This window comes from Phytophthora sojae, assembly GCF_000149755.1.
Source record: "Phytophthora sojae unplaced genomic scaffold PHYSOscaffold_1, whole genome shotgun sequence".
Classification (NCBI taxonomy): Eukaryota; Oomycota; class Peronosporomycetes; order Peronosporales; family Peronosporaceae; genus Phytophthora; species Phytophthora sojae.
Window position 1 is genome coordinate 7,357,722 of NW_009258115.1, and position 15,931 is coordinate 7,373,652.

The following is a 15,931-nucleotide window of genomic DNA, read 5'->3' on the forward strand; positions in this document are numbered from 1 at the left end:
ACAAGCGAAGGAGGACGAAATCTGCGAGCTGCATGAGCGACTGGAACGCTATGAAGCGCTACTGAGGGACCTTGGAGCCACGAAGGTTGTGTAAAAATGCATCATATATATGAAGTATATGAATCAATACAAAACTACACCCACTGGTTGTTTATTCCTCCCACCCTAGCTGGTTAGCTGCCACGCTGTCGCCATCTCCGTCAATCTCTTGGCAGTTGTAGATAGCGTAGAGCAGCTTCTCGCGTAGAATAGCCTCAGTGGAATAGGCAGGAACCTCGATGGAGAAGAAACACGTATGAGCCACGGGCATGTAGGCGTCAACGCTACGACCCGCACGCTGCTGATTGAACGACTGTAGCTTGAAACGCTGCGGGAACTCTTCTGCACTGGCAGGGAGACGCGACCGTCCCCAGACGAAGCGTAAGAACGCACTGCGCTCTTCGTGGGAGAAGTCTCGCAGAGCTCGCCAAAACCAAATGATGTGGTCATCCGTAGGTGAGCAGCTGGAGTACTCGGTGCATTTCTCAAGTAAGTCCACGTCAATTTCCGGCGATCCGCACACCATGAGCTCCAACTCAGCACCTGAGAAGCATGCGAGCAGTTTTGCTGGGACGACCTTGGCAAGTCCGCGGAAGATAGCTTGGGCTTGATCATCACTTTCATGTAGTCGAGCCTGTTCCACGAGATCAGCATATTCACACCTGGAAGTGAATGTGACTGGTAGGTGGGCACCTCCCGGTTTGAGCTCGATCACACGATTATCCGCCCCTAACGTCGTGAAAGTCTCCATGACGATATCCTCGAACATCTCCTCTGTCACGCCGTAGCGGTCAATGGTCCGCATCTTAGACATAGAATTCACGAGCATCGAGTCTACAGCTGCCAGGTCGTCGAGGCCTAGACGCTCACCGGCGAGTCTTTTCCAGACAATCGGCGCCAGATTCAGCGCAAGGTATTGCTTGCTACGGATAGACGATCCCATAAGTTTACCTAGGAACTCGAGCATCTGAAGCGCCGTCGTAGACTGTGCACCAGGGCTTAGTAGCCACTTCTCGCGACCAACTCCAACGTTGTGCTGAGAATTGGGAGTGGGCAACATTAACGGAAGCTGTGTGCTTTGGAGTTCCTCACAGTATTGGGCAAAGGTCTCACGATATGGACCTCCAGCGTCTTGCGCGTTTTCACCGAGGAAAGTCACATGATACAAAGCGTCCTCGCGCCGAAAGTGAGTGCCATCCAGAGCCTGTAGTTGCCGGAACGCCTGCGAAAACAGCGTGTGTCGCCCTTCCGTATCCGTTTTCCCTGTTGTGCGGAACCGCATCGCCTTTGGTCGGTTTAGTGTCAGCTCAAATGACACACTGCTTTCATTTGTGCGCCCCAATGCGCTGTCCCAGACCGTGCGTTTAACAACGCTCAAAATCCGGTGCCTGTGCTCCATCAGGAGATTGCTCAGCAAAAATTGTCTTTCAGGCAAACTGGTATCGCCACTTGGAGCATGGAAGGCAACAAACGGCAAGATCCAATAGATCGCCGAGTTGAATTCCTGCAACAACTTGAATCGCTTGGAAAGGCGACCGTGTGTATCAACCACCGACTTGGTGGGTGCATCAGAACTTTGAGGTGGCTCATTCTTTTCCGCGTGTGATTCATTCCCCGAAGACGTCACAATCTCCACTAAGGCGGGCCACCGAACTAATTCATTTTCCTGCGGTGCGATGTCACTCCATAACCCATGCAGCAGCTGAGTCACATTGAGATCCTTGCTTTGTCCTTTCTTGTTGATGTATTTGATCAGCTGCTGGTCATGTCGAGGCAACAAGTTGTGGGGGCTGTCACTAAAACGCACCGAAGGTGACTGGAAACGACGCCGACCGACAGTCTCTTCCGAAAAGTGCGGGATCACGTAAAATTTGTACCCCCAGAATGATTCAGGCTTGCTTGAAGCCTCGCTGCTCAACCCAAACGGGAAAAACGGCGACATCGCACTACCATCTCCTGTTCGTCTACGAGCGACGGCTGGCGGGGCACATAGCTCGTTCCAACACGCATTCTCTCCTCCATCGCCAAGACTCCGGGCAAAACTTGATTTTTTGGTCGCACTGTCAGAGCTGCTGCTTGGAATGAGACTGCCTTGCTGTCCGTTTCCACTTGCATCATCGACAGTGACACCCATCCCTTCATTAAGTTTCCACCATCCGACAAGTCGAGGACTAATATCTTGAACCTTGTGGCGGTAGACTACTCGATCCCATCGCCGCTCATCGTGGTCGTAGACTTCAAAGTGCGCATCCTCTTCGGTACAAGCGGAAGCCTGAAGGAGCGACATAACTTCGCGATTCTCGAGTTCAGGCTCAAACTTGAATGGGCGCTGACCGAAATTCCATGCCAGACCTTGCGCTCCCTGAGGACTTAGGCTTGCTGCAGGATACAACTTCGCTTCTGTGCCCGTGGAATCTACAGTAGCTCCATCGTTTGATGCAGACGATAGTGACGGCTTCTCGTCAGTAACAATCTCACTCACCAGAGCGTCAAATTCGTGGTCCTTGCTGTTGCTTAGTAAAGAAGCTGCGCACTCATCGATGCTTGGCGCGACGCATTCCGCGACCATTCCACCGTTGACGTAAAACGTAAGCTTGCCCGTTCTTACGTTAAGGGCGCAGCCGATTACATCGCCATTGCGACAGAAAACATCATTCGCAAACGAGTTGGCTCCGATAGATCGACGTGGACTACTGCATCCACTAGGTTCATCCCATGTAAACGGTGCAAGGTCGCTCGCGCGAGTCGAGAGATTTGCCTGCTTCTTCGCTATGTCAATGCCAAACGAGTCGCGCTCTTCTCCAATCATCGTTGTTCGGCTTTGCATATCTACGCCGTCCAAAATCCACCCAACACACATTTTGCCACTGGATAACACATGCGCCTCATAGTATACGGTATAACTGGACGCATCGCCATTTGGTGATGTGGACACCTTCACACTGCAATTTAGCCGCACAGTGGAAATATCCTTGGAGGTTCGATTTGTGGTAACCCATTTTCGCAGATGTTGAAGTACTGCAACAGGGCGCAATGAAGCTCGTGGTGACCGCGGTGACGTGAGATACGTCATAGACGGAGACTGAGGCTTTCCTGTAGCAGAAGTGGGAGTTCCTGGTCGACTGCTGACCTTGGGTACCACATCGACGCTGTCCAAGCCTCGGAAATGACTGCGGAGCTGCTCTACTCGGAACGCGACATCCCACAGCCGGATATCGTAGAGATGACCGCAAAACGCCAAACTTGACACATCACGGTCGGTATCACCACTGTCAGCTGATGCGTTGTTCGCGTTACACAAGTCTCCAAATACTACCGCTGAATTCGATCCCAGCACCAATCTATCGGACCCTGTGCATCTACACGAGTAGATGGTGTCGCCGTTCTTAATCACTGAGATCTTCGACCCAGAAAATACCAGGGCCAAGTGAGCCCACTGACCAAACTCCATGTTACAAGAGCTTCCGTTGTCGCTTTCGACATTTGCATGACACGGTTGGGGCTCCACCAGCTTGCCGCTTGCATCTACGGCTTGAAACAATAGTTTGCACTTGCAAAATTGGTCGCATAGCAAAATAATTCGTCCCTGCGCACCACTTATTCGGAAAATTTCCATGAAGGATGCGTGTTTGGTGCGCTCGTCCACCGTATCAAATGCGTTTTTCGCAATGCACGTCCAGAATTCGATAGAACAATCACTTTTCGAGAGTGAGGATCCACTATCCTCGGAGAGTTTTAGATCCAGCCGAACTGATCCATCTAGCTCCAAGCTTCCTCCAAACTCGGGGATTGCAGCACTCAGATCGAAGCTAGTAGTAGCCTGCGGCTTGCTCGGTACAAACTCGTACACGAAAGAGCTCCCTCTTATAATAAGTGGCCCATTGTGGAACCTCGTATTCTCCACATTCTGCACGTCGTAGCGGCCATTGAATCCATATCGATACACGCGTTCAAAACCGTTCTCCTGCCATCGGACGCGCAAACCTTTTCCTCCATGCGACTCCCAAGCAGTGACCTCTTGTACGATGCCCACGCTTCCAGCTCCACCATCTTCATCGCTGTATTCCCAATCGGGAGACCTTACTACCAAGTCTCCGACAGACACCGAATGGATCACCTTGTTCGCGCTCTCAGGAGCGAATAGATGCAGATTTCCGTTTTTGTCGACTTCGCCATTGATGCCTGAAAGCACAACAGACTGTTCTTCTCCGACTGATGATGCGTCAGCAGCTTTTTCATATAAGAACCGGATTTCGTCGCCTTTGTGAAGCTTGGTTCGGTGGTCAAATCGAACCTCCAATGCCACAGCGCCATCGATCTCAATATTTTCCCGATTTGATCGGGATAGGGCTGCCGACGATGGCAATGGATGGTGGCTTTCCCTTGCAATAATCGCTGAAGACAAGTTATTGTGGAAATCCACCATCATGCCCACGGCGTCAATAACTTTGCCGTACCATTTCGGTACGACATTTTGTGGTATAAGGGCGATCGGAGAACACCTTCGATAGACAAATTCGATCCTGTTCTCGGAACTTGAGTTTGAGACCATCAATCGCACATCACTGCTTTCCAACAGCGAACGGGGGAGAGCCTCCCATACAACCAAAGCCCCAGAACCCGCTGGACCTGCGACTACGGCTGATACCGCACCGTTCTTTCGGAAAACTATAGTCTGTCGCGGTGCATCCAGTTGAACAGTGACTGTGTCTCCTTCTCGAATGCGATTTTTATATCCTGGAATTTCGGCAAAGGTATTGTCATCAGTGGATCCGAGCATGATTTCCCCACTGTCTTTCCATTGCACTAACATGGTCGAAGTTCTTGAAGTACCGACGGATGCTCCATCCACAATCCCAAAACTCACTGCTGACACCAACCTATTAAACACCAACTGAAATTGGTGGCATCCCGAAGTTGATGTACTTGCACAACTCACGAAGGTACTGACGTCCCCCGAATCAGATTGGTACGGCACGAGTAAAGGAGCTTCCATGCAGCCAGTGCTACCAAATTCTTTGAAGCAGTAGCTATCGATCGATAGATCGACTGCAACAGCACACTGAATCAGAGTTTGCAGATAGGACGACTTCATCTCCGCACGGTCTTCTGCCAGATACTTGGCACGCATCTTCACGTGCAGCAAGTCCCGCACTTGTTCAATGAGGACCGATGGAATTCCATGGAAAGCTGGGCTTTGCGACATATTACTGAGAATTTGAAGCACCCAAGTCTTGATGCATTGAGGTGAGTCATCGAGATTTGCCATCAGCGTTTGAAGAGTCTCAGATGAAAACAGCGTCTTAAAAGCGCTTGGACTCTCCTGAAAGCTAGCATCCGGGATTGCGCTTAGTACTTCTAAAATCCAGCAGGCCATAGAAAGCAGTTTGATCAGCGTTCCAGTGTCGTCGCCTTTCTTTTCTGGTTGTATTTCGTCTTCCTGGAATATACCAGTAGCGTACAGTTTGAAGCCCCAATCGTTGTTACTCGAATCAGAGTGGAAATACACTTCAAACGAGTCAGCGTCGATGTAAAGCGGAGGGCGCCCGCCAGTACCTGGCCAGTTCTCATTATCCCCTCTTCCGCCAATTTGGTCAGGGCCAATTGTTTCCGTTCGGTTTGATCCAGCCTTGTAAAACCGTAGCCAGTCACACCCAGCCTCACTTTTGCATCGCCGATCGAAAACGACCTTAATTTTTCGAGCCCCCGGAATCGATATATCCCAGTATTGTTCCGCATTATCTCGATACGGGTGCGTACTTTCCAAAATCCGGACAGCCCCACGACCTTTGGGAAGCGTTTCAGGACCACTCGAAAGAATTCTGAGGCATCGAGAAATGACAGATGAAATAACCGAATCATCATCGCCACTCAACACCATGTGCTTTAACCGCTTCCGTAGGGCAAGAAGAATACCCGGCTGATCCTCAAAATCGTTTCCTAAGAAGAAGTGAGACAAAAGCAGCAGAAAATCTTCGGGGTTTCCAAGTGCCCCAAGTGGTACTGGGGCTTGCTTTGAATCGCAGGACAGGAATGTCAGAATTGCGTCTCGTGCTGCTTTTGTCGCCAAAGCGCGATGCGTATCGTACGCTAAGCTCTGGAATCGGTCTGTCTGCCCCTTGAACTCGTCGAATACGAATGGAGAGCATAGGCCTGTCAGGGACTTTTCTTCCTCATTGCTCTCGTCCATTTCCAATACCGAGTGTCTGGTTTCAAAGTTAAGGTCATCCACTCCCAGCGTTAATAGATCTTCTCCGTTCGCGCAAGCTGTCGAGGGGCTGGCATACACGCAATCTCCTGTTCGCTGCCACACCCAACCGCAATCTACTCCAACAAGCCGAGTAACATCTTGGGATGTAACTCGGAGCCATCCATTCGGGCAGGTCTCCGCGCAAAATTCCGTCCCGTTCTCAAGCTCAGCTAGAACAGGCGATTCACAATCCTTTTCCTGATAGATCTTGAGTCCATCTTCGTCAGTAACCCGAAACTGTAGCAACTTTCTTAGGAATGAGCTGCTTCTCGTAGTCACACGAGTTGTATCTTGCGATCTAGACGGTGAAAGCAGCTGCCGCAGTAGATCCGGGGTCTGCTTTTCCTGGCATGGCTCACCATTGTCGGCAAACTCTTCGAATTCGCTCTTAAGCGGGATCCGCTGGTGATTCGTTTTCTCATACAACGTCTCATACAGTCTGTACGACCGAGCGTCAAGCTGCTTCAAACTTTTATCGAGAGGAAACTCAGGTAAAAACTCCGCCGTAACATTGAATTTCCAGCCCCAGTCGACATTTGAGCCATCCGTGCTCCATAACAAAGTAAACGAGTCAGCAGGAATGACAAGAGGAGGTCTGTCTTCGACACCAGGCCAGTTAGCATCGCTGCCTACTCCACAATATTGGTAGGCGCCCCATCGATCCGTGAGTGACTTGTCCTTAAAGAAACACAGATAGTCACATCCGTGTTCGGTTCGAGACTGAGGATCAAATGTTATCGTCAGTGTAGACGCACCACTGAATGTCACTTTCATGTACTCCATCACCGAGTTTGCATATGGATGCTTCGATTCAAATACCTGTGACTTCGGCGAGGATTGAATTGGGCGACCATCGCAGGGGTCATTCGCGATCTTCGTTAATGAAGGCAAGAGACCAACAAAGGTAGGCACGATGTCTGCCGGCTTTTGCGACCGCAGAATTTGCCCGAGAGACTTGATGCACCTCGCCCGAATATCGGTCAATGCACTCGTCAGGACTGGTGGTGGGATTTCCGGAGGGTAAATCAGAGCCTCTTCAAAAGCGTGCGCAGTGAGCTTAAAACCCCAGTCTGAAAGTCCATTAGACGAGCCCTCAGTGCAAAAGTGAACATCAACACACCCAGCTGGAATGTGAAGTGGAGGTGTTGCTCCCACTCCCGGAAAAGCATCCCCGTAGTATTTTTCTTCGCCCCAATAAGCGTCATCGTCCCCAGCGCTTTCTTTTTTCTCCCCTTCCCGCTTTTTGAACTGAATGTAATCGTTTGGTCCAGCTGTACTTGACATTTGATCGAACCGCACGATAATTTCGCTGGCCCCACGGAAATTGAGTGAGTACGTTACATCTTCGCCAGCAGCGTAGGGATGCTCGCTTTCAAGCACTTCAACATTCTCCTTCTTCGTTATTTTGGGTTGGTACGGTCCGGTGGACTGCGATGCGTCATCACTCAGAGCAAGAACGCTTTGAAAGGAATCTTTCAGCTCTGATGCAAAGGGAACCATTCGTTTTACAAAAGAGGAAAGCTCGGATGTCTCGATGTCATCGAAGTGAGCAACGTCGGTCAATGGTACATCAACGGTGCTCGACTGATCGCAGTCAAAAATGACGCGCGCGAACTGAACTCCATTCTTCATGCGGAACTGAACCAAATACCCTGTTTCAATCATCTCCTTGCCGTCAACATTCACGCAGCAGCTTACTCTACCTCCGATATAAGCGCCTCCGTAGTTCCCACCAAGTAACGCAAGCGATGCTAGTACTTGACTCATCGCTTGCTCTGATATTGTGTTTCCACGTGCTCCAACAGATCGTATTCCAGCCATCACCAACTCGAAGACCTGCTCGTCCCAGCAGGTGCACGCTGCGGCACTTCGAAGCAGCGATACATACGCTGACACTAAACTGGCCTCCCCCTGCGCTGAGGTTCGTAGCTTCAAAACACTTTCATCCTCGTCTTCTTGCGCACTCGCCCCTACTTCAACAGGTTTGTCTACTTCGTATGAGCTCCAAACGTTGAGTCCTTGGCCCAGACTCTTGAAGACAAAGTTTATGAATCCACCCGTCTCACCTGGAAGAGCTTGCGTAAGTTGAGCATCCATTACGTCTGCGCTCAACATACCAGCGAGGTCTTTCAGTACCCGGATACCTCCGACTCGGATCTCTACGGGCACACGGTCGTCGAAGGACAAAAACATCAGATTTCGAAGATTTTCTGGAATACCAATAAGACTCCGCCCGAACGAGGTTTCCGCGCACGTTCGGATCAATCCGAGTATGTGTAAAGTTCGCTCCGCTGGGACACAGTTCGCCACGACGTCTGCAGATGGAAAGCTTGTCTGGATCTCGGATGTCAAGTCACTTTCCGAAATAGGATAGCTGAGCACCTTTGGTTGATAAATCCAGCATTTTGCCGCAGGCTCATCTAGGACGCGACCTGGAGCCTCTCCAAAGTAGAATGGATACGGGTTCAAGTGCGATACAGGACTCATTGTCTCTTCATCGGACGTAGCAAATTCCGGTGACGCCAAAATCCGGAAACCCCAGCTGTTCGAGCTGCCCTCATTATGAAAATATACCAAAAACCGATCGGACGGAATTTCAAGGACATTAAAGTCTACATCGGGAGCATCTGACTGCTGAAGGGTTCGAGCACGATTGCTCTGAGCTCCAGGAAAATTTCGTTCCGGGTCACTATACTTGCCAGTATACTTGTCTTCGCCCCAATATTCCACACACTTTGCATCTTTGTAAAAACGAACAAACCCTGTAGATCCGTCAATGTCACACAAAGGATCAAAAGTCAACCGAATCTTGACAGCGCCGGGAATATGAACTGGGCAGTATTCATCGATCGAGTCTTCAAGCGGGTGTGCAGACTCTATAATAGCAGATTCAGCTGGATTCACATTCCCATTCATCACTAGGAATGACTCGAGGAGATGCTGCGAAACCATTGAACCATTCACAAAAATCTTCAGGATATCCTCGTCCTGCACGATAGCAACATGAGACCACTGATCAGCGTCGAGTTCGTAATCGGTCTCAAATTCGCTTTCCTTGTCGGATCCACAGGCAATTTTGTACACGAGCATCCGTGAATCTGTCAAAAACAGACCGAAATGACTCCATGGCTTTGCCGCAGCTGTGTCTTTAATCATATTTTTGTTGCCCTTGAAAAAGATTGCGCCGCCCATGCCTTCATCCACTAAAACCACATCAAAAATACCGTTCTTTGGGTCAAATTTGCATTGAGAGGTGAGCCCGGATGAGTTCCATCGAACTTGAACTTTCGTTGGAGCAGGAATGCTGATGATGGTCCCAATGTCGGAACCACTGTCTTCGGAATCATTTCCGCTCCAGCTTGGCCCCCTGCGAACTTCATCTCCCAGTTTGAGGGCATACAGCGGTCCCTTGCTTGGACAATAAACCCACAGCATAAGCGAGTGGTTCCAACTCACGGCATTGCTTTGAAGGCACGGCGCTGTAAAACCAGGGGAGTTTTCGGGAAGATACTGAGGAGATGACTTCGCTGACCCGTCGTGACCCGAGCTTAGTGAAGATTTGATAGCTGACACAATTCCATCAAGCTGGTGGCCAACTGCTGAGAATAATTGCCGTTGGAATGCGGACACATCGTGGACATCCGTAGAAGTGTGTGCATCATCATTACCAGCCACTTCATCTGGGCTCGACTCAACTCGTCCTGCTATGAAACGAGAAAGAAGAACGCCCAACAGCGATTGGGCAGCGTTTCGGATCGGAACCGAACTTGACGAGAGGAGACGCAAAATTTGCGGCAAAATCCGACTTTCTTGAAGCAAGTATGAATCCTCTAGGTCATAGTCAAGCGCACAGCATCGTAAGACAGCAGTTACCAACCCAGAATTTGTACCATCATCCTCAATTGAAGCGAGCTGCTTGGCGAAAAGAGCAAGACAATTGCTGAAAGCCTCCGCAATTCGTTGTCGTAGTAACTCATCGCATCCAGGCAATAACGTATCGAAGTGCAATCGTGGAAAAGAGTCCAACGCCATTGCTGAGCTCATCGTAACCGAGCCAGGCACATTGGTGGGAGAATTGGCAACGGCGAAGCACTTCAGCGTAGACGTGAACGACTCGAGCAAAATCCCTCTCAAGCGTGGACTCGGGCAATCTTGGAGTGACTGGATAAACACTTCCATGCCTAGTGCCCGGCTCGCTGCTCTCTGGTTTCGGATTTCGATCACTTTTCGCACTTCTGCTACATCCACATCACTCTGAATAAACTCAAGAACTTGCTCAGTGACCGATTTCACTTGTCCATGTTTGAGACGCTCACTAGACGATCTCCGGTACTGGAAAAGGCTTCGTAGTTCAGTTGCAGCTTGCAGCTCGTCCAATAAATTGTACCATTTGTCCAGTTGGGTATCGGAAGAACTCTGCTTTCCAATCGCATGTCCGTACTTTGCCAAGAGCCCCCATCTGCGTTTTGCACCGGTAACGTACGCAAATGAGACGGGAGTTATTTCCAGCAAGAATCTAGCGCGTTCAATGACATTATCGCACAAAATCGCGAGTGATTCCTCGGAGAGCCCCTTGTAAGCGGATGGCTGTCGTCGAAGTCGCCCAGAGCGTCGTCGGTTGGGCATCATTTGCCCATGGATGCCAGCATCTGCAGCGTCGCCAAGGTGAAACCAATCTCGCATCTTCTGCGCATTCTTCCAGCCTCGAAGAAGCTGCTCGGATATATCATCGCGCAAGTTTTGTGTGAATGCGTACGCATCCATTCCCCACATATTGTGATGCAAGATAGCCGCTGCCACAGCTCGAACCGCTCTGTTCACTGATTTGTTTGGGCCGGAACTTGTAATCTGATCAAATGATGTTGATCGTGCTAAGGCTAGAGCTGGCCGGGCCGCACCTGACCTTTCTTGAAGGGCATTAATCACCTTCTCTGCACCTGAGGATTCTGACGGATCCACAAAGTCTTGTAACAGCTGCAGCACTTCTGCATTTTTGTTGACTTCGGTGCACACACCACTTTTTAGCAGATCGCTCTGCAGAAACCGCTCGTTCTGTATCTCCATGTCTCCAATTGGTGCAAATGCACTTCCGTCCACTAGAAGTTTCATGCTCTCATCCAAGAGTTGAACTACACTCTCCATCAAGAAAACAATCCAGTGCTGCTGCAAGCTCTTCTTCTTTTCTAGAATCTCGGCTGTCACCGTGAACTTGTAACCCCAATCTGTATTCGAGCCGTCGGAGTGGAAGTAGACAAAACAGTGGTCACTTTCGATAACCAATGGAGGGTTATCACCGACTCCAGGCCAATTGTGCTCTGAGTCACGTCCGGAGTAAAACTGGCTTCCGTAGTATTCCCCCTGACTTTTGTCCTTGTAGAAAGTCAGGTAATCATAATTGACTTCTGTTCGCGATCTCGGGTCAAACGTGATCACCATACGACTAGCCCCAGGGACCTGAAGTTCGGTAAGTGCGTCCATGTTGTTTTCATACTCGTGAGACGACTCCATCGTTTCAGTTTTCACAGCCATTGAGATATTTTCCACAGTGTGCTCTCTCTTGGTTGGTTCAATCAAAGACACGAGAGCGTCCAAGCTCGCCATGAACTTCAACATTTTGGATGAGTTATCCTTAAGGAGTTTAAACAAGCGTGATGACACGAATGAAGTAGCGTCACCACCTCGCAGGCTTTCACCGTGCCCAAAAGGTTTATATTCACCCCCATCCTGATCTGAAACCAGCGATGCAATGTTCTTGTGATTTCGCAAAAACATGATTCCCGACGAAAGTACGACAGGCGCCAATACCCCAACAAACCCATCCTTGAGCACGTTTTCCATTCGAGTCCATTGAGCTTGACAGCCTTGCTGCTTTGTCTGGGGTGCTAAGCTGGAGAAAATGTCAGAGCAAGCATCGCGAATTGCATCGAATATCACTATCGCAACATCAAACGCTCTCCGATTGCTTATACCATCGGCGCAAGTGAGAGCCACGAATGACGCTTGCGTTATTGCATTCACGAGTGAAATCAACTCGAAGGAACTTTCGTTACTATGCAGAAGAACGGCCGCCTTGATTTCTTCAGACGCACCCTCTGACTGGGTACAATCAGCTTGAAGTTGCTGCTGCTGCATTGCCACTGCATAATCAACCAGCTTCAAGAATTTCGCCACCGCAGCGTCAGACGCTACCATCGACTGGTAGATAGCATCCACACGAGTGCACAAATGTGCAAGAAGGCGAGCCAATATCTTCAGCTCCATTCTCGTCGCTTTTGATTGCTGCCACAGCTCCAAATACTTAAGAACGTGCGAAAACTGTTTGCTAACATCCGAGTGGAAAATACGAATGGACGTCGTGTACAGATCCAGGGCGACAGATGCCACTTGTATTTGACTCTTCTCAGCAATCTGCAATGAAGTCGAGTGTCGGACCGACGCTGGAGGCATTTGGATTGCGAATTCATTGGCGTGATCCTCACTGGAAAATTCAAGAAGCTTGTCAAGAGGGGCTGGCAAACCTGACATCAACAGCTCAGTTGAATCGCGCTTGCGACGACAGTCCGCGTGCAGGAGCAAGCTCTCTAGATTCTTGTTTAGAATCCCAAGGCATGCTTGCAGAATGTAGGCTTGAACGATCGAAACTTGGTTCTTCTTGAATGCTTCAACATACTTCGACGTGAAGACCAACAAGAACTTAAACGTCTCGACCTGTACGTCAATGGCGAATGGTATCCTTGTTCGAGAACTAGTACCTTGACCAAACATCTCATCAGCTGCATCACTTGCGATTGCGTTTTTGTACAGGAAGCCCAGCAGCGTAAGCGTTGTTGTTTCGACGTCCACCACGTCTTCACCACTTTCTACTGCAGTAATGGTACCAACGTCGGGAGGGATAGAGTTCTCGTCCAAAGGTATCCGCTTCCCAGAGTTTTTGTACGATCGAAGAACTTTCTTTTCCTCGTCGAATAGCCACAGCAAATTATTTCTTGCATCGAAACACACCGACGCAGGAGGAAGGGAGCGCTCTGAACATCCCGAACATCCCCCGCTTTCTTGCTGCTTCTTGCTCTGACCACTTTCGCAATCAAACATCACGCAATGAACACGATTCTTCGACGATGAGTCTGCTTCGGCGTTTGGATCTACAACGACCACCCCCAGCGAAGCACCATTCGTATAAAAGCAGGGTAGATCTACATCCAGCTTGCCTTCATTGCTCATCGCCATGCTGCGGATTTTTGCCAGGCATAACAAAAAATCACAGCACTGGATTGCCTTTTCGTCCAAGACAAATTGACGTGTGACCACAAGCTCCTTTCCTCCGCTCGAAACAGTTTTCGGGGTGATAACTGAAACTCCAATATCACCAAGCCCCATATTAACTTCGTAGATGAATCTTCCTTCAGTGACGTAGGCGTAAAAAGGCACTGACAACCTCACTTGTGCAACGGAAGGTGATGGCGCATCTTGCACTCGCAGGATTTCTAGAAGTGCTAGATCTTTAGGACATATACGAAGCAGTTGCCGGCATCGGCGAGTCGTTTCCCGAACCAGCATTCCACTTACATCGATCTCTGGATACATCACGTTCAGGTACAACGAGCCACCGCAGTAAAGAAGACTTGACATGTAGACATCACGGGCCCTTTCCTCAGCGTCGACAAAGCGATCGCCTTCATGAAGGAGTTGCGCCCCCACCGAGTCAGAATCATTGCTAGCTGCAAAAATCACCATCAGTTTCTTGGACTCTGTAATCTTTTCTGGGGAGATGTCAGACAATGTTAGAAGCTGCTCGAGGAGATCGTGGGTAAGCACGATAACCATTTCGCCACTATCATCAACCGAAGTGGTTTTCTTCTGCTCCAGTCGCTTAAGGAATTCTAACAGCGCTTCGTTGCTCAAGACATCCAAGTCACCGTACCACGCGCGACAGATCCTTACATTGCCGTCTCCACTGTCTGAAGGAAGAGATGGGAGAGCAAATATATCCCCATTTTCAAGAATGCAAACGTCCTGGTGCTTGCCAACGCTGTACGAGACTAGCAATTTACGCGCAGTGAAAGATTCAGCTAGGTCAGAAGCACCAAATATGTCTTGGACCGTCCTATCCAACGAACTCGTGGTGGTAAGAACCCTCACCATTTCCTCCCTTGCAACTTCAGACACATCCGTGACTTGCTCTCCAAAGCCATACACCAACTTTCGTACGGTTCGCTTCTCCTCAAGAACTCCCATATAAACGCTTGCTGGAAATTCACCATATACTCGTCCAGCAATAGTAAAATTGAGTCCCGTTCCGATTTTTGCAAGCCCTTTCGCCAAACTCCACGTGTATGCATAGCTTCCATCTGTGGCCAAGGAAGTCGATGACAAACTGGAGTTCAAAACCGGTGAATCATTCTCAACATCTCCGTTGGCTGCAGGGTCCACGTCACCCGGGAGCGCCTTTACTGCAACCTTTTTCACAAACGTGATGTCCTCGAACGTTCCTAACGCAAAATCAATGCGGTATGACTGCATTCGCACCATGAAGACTTTGACCCATGCTGAAAATGGATACCCTTGCACAGGCAATGTACTCGCCGCTGTTTCACGTGGCATGGCGAGCAACTCCGCGACGAATTCAAGCAGCAAGCTGACGCGTCCGCTGCTCACTCCAAGCGCTAGCAGCAGAAGGAGAGTAACCTGACGGTGGACATCAGTAAGCCCTTGCTGTCCCTGCAAGATATCCCGGCAAAATCTGTGCAAATCGTTCAAAATGGCGTCCTCGGGGGTATGCGCACCAATATCACGTAGTGCAAATGGAGGGCTGTCCAACAAAGTCTGCACGAGCGCCATGACCCCAGTCTCGAACAGTCGAGGGCTGAACCCGCGGAATTCGCGCAGCATCTCCAGCTGCAAGCGCAGCGATCCGACCGAGAAAACACTGGCCACCGTCACATCCTGCGAGATCTTCTGTCCTTCAGCGGCCACGGGCAGCAGCCCTGGGGACGACATCACACTTGCAGTCTCCTTGGTCTCCTCAGCTGCTCTCAGATCTTCTTCTTTCGTAGTTTTCTCCTCTGAAGCCATCTGCTTCTGCTTCATCCTCGCTGCGATCTGCTGGAAGTAAACTTGCAGCAGCTCGTCGCGCTGGGCTCGAAGTTTCTCGCTCTCGACGCTCTCCGGCGACTCTCTGGACAACGTGTTCCCCACCATCCTGGCTAGAGCACTGGGCGGGTTCTCCTTGGCTGCAGACGACGTCAGCGAGGACGTCGCAAGGGCTGAAGCCGACGGAGAGCCCGGTCTGGACCCGGTCTGGTCCCCAGCGGCACCCTCGTCCCTCTTCGTGCGTGCAAAGAGCTTGATGCGCGCCATGTCCGTCGCGTGCTGAAGCTCATCCATGGGCGCCTCATCCAGCCCGGAGACCGTCGTCTGCGCCCCCTCCAATACCTTGCCGCCGCCCAGTTTGGACGTCGGCGGCGCGCTTGAAGCCGCCAGCAGCTCCTGGTACTTCTCCACCACGAAGCCCTCGTCGTGCAGCAGCGTGAACGGCACGCCCGTGCGCCACGCGCGCGCCGCCAGCCGCTCGTCCTGAGGGTCCGGAGGACTCGGCGCGTCGGCGGCGGCGGCGCCGGCATCGCGGGACGCCTGCGCACCCAT

The 15,931-nt window shown here is 50.5% G+C and overlaps 1 protein-coding gene across 1 annotated transcript; it reads right to left on the reverse strand.

Moving 5' to 3' along the window:
• Positions 1-151: 151 nt before the first annotated feature.
• Positions 152-15,931, reverse strand: PHYSODRAFT_309534 (hypothetical protein; the record flags this gene model as incomplete). The annotated part of the gene is made up of 2 exons (XM_009517769.1): positions 152-12,685; positions 12,758-15,931. The coding sequence occupies 2 exons, from the start codon at positions 15,929-15,931 to the stop codon at positions 152-154; spliced, it is 15,708 nt and encodes a 5,235-aa protein (XP_009516064.1).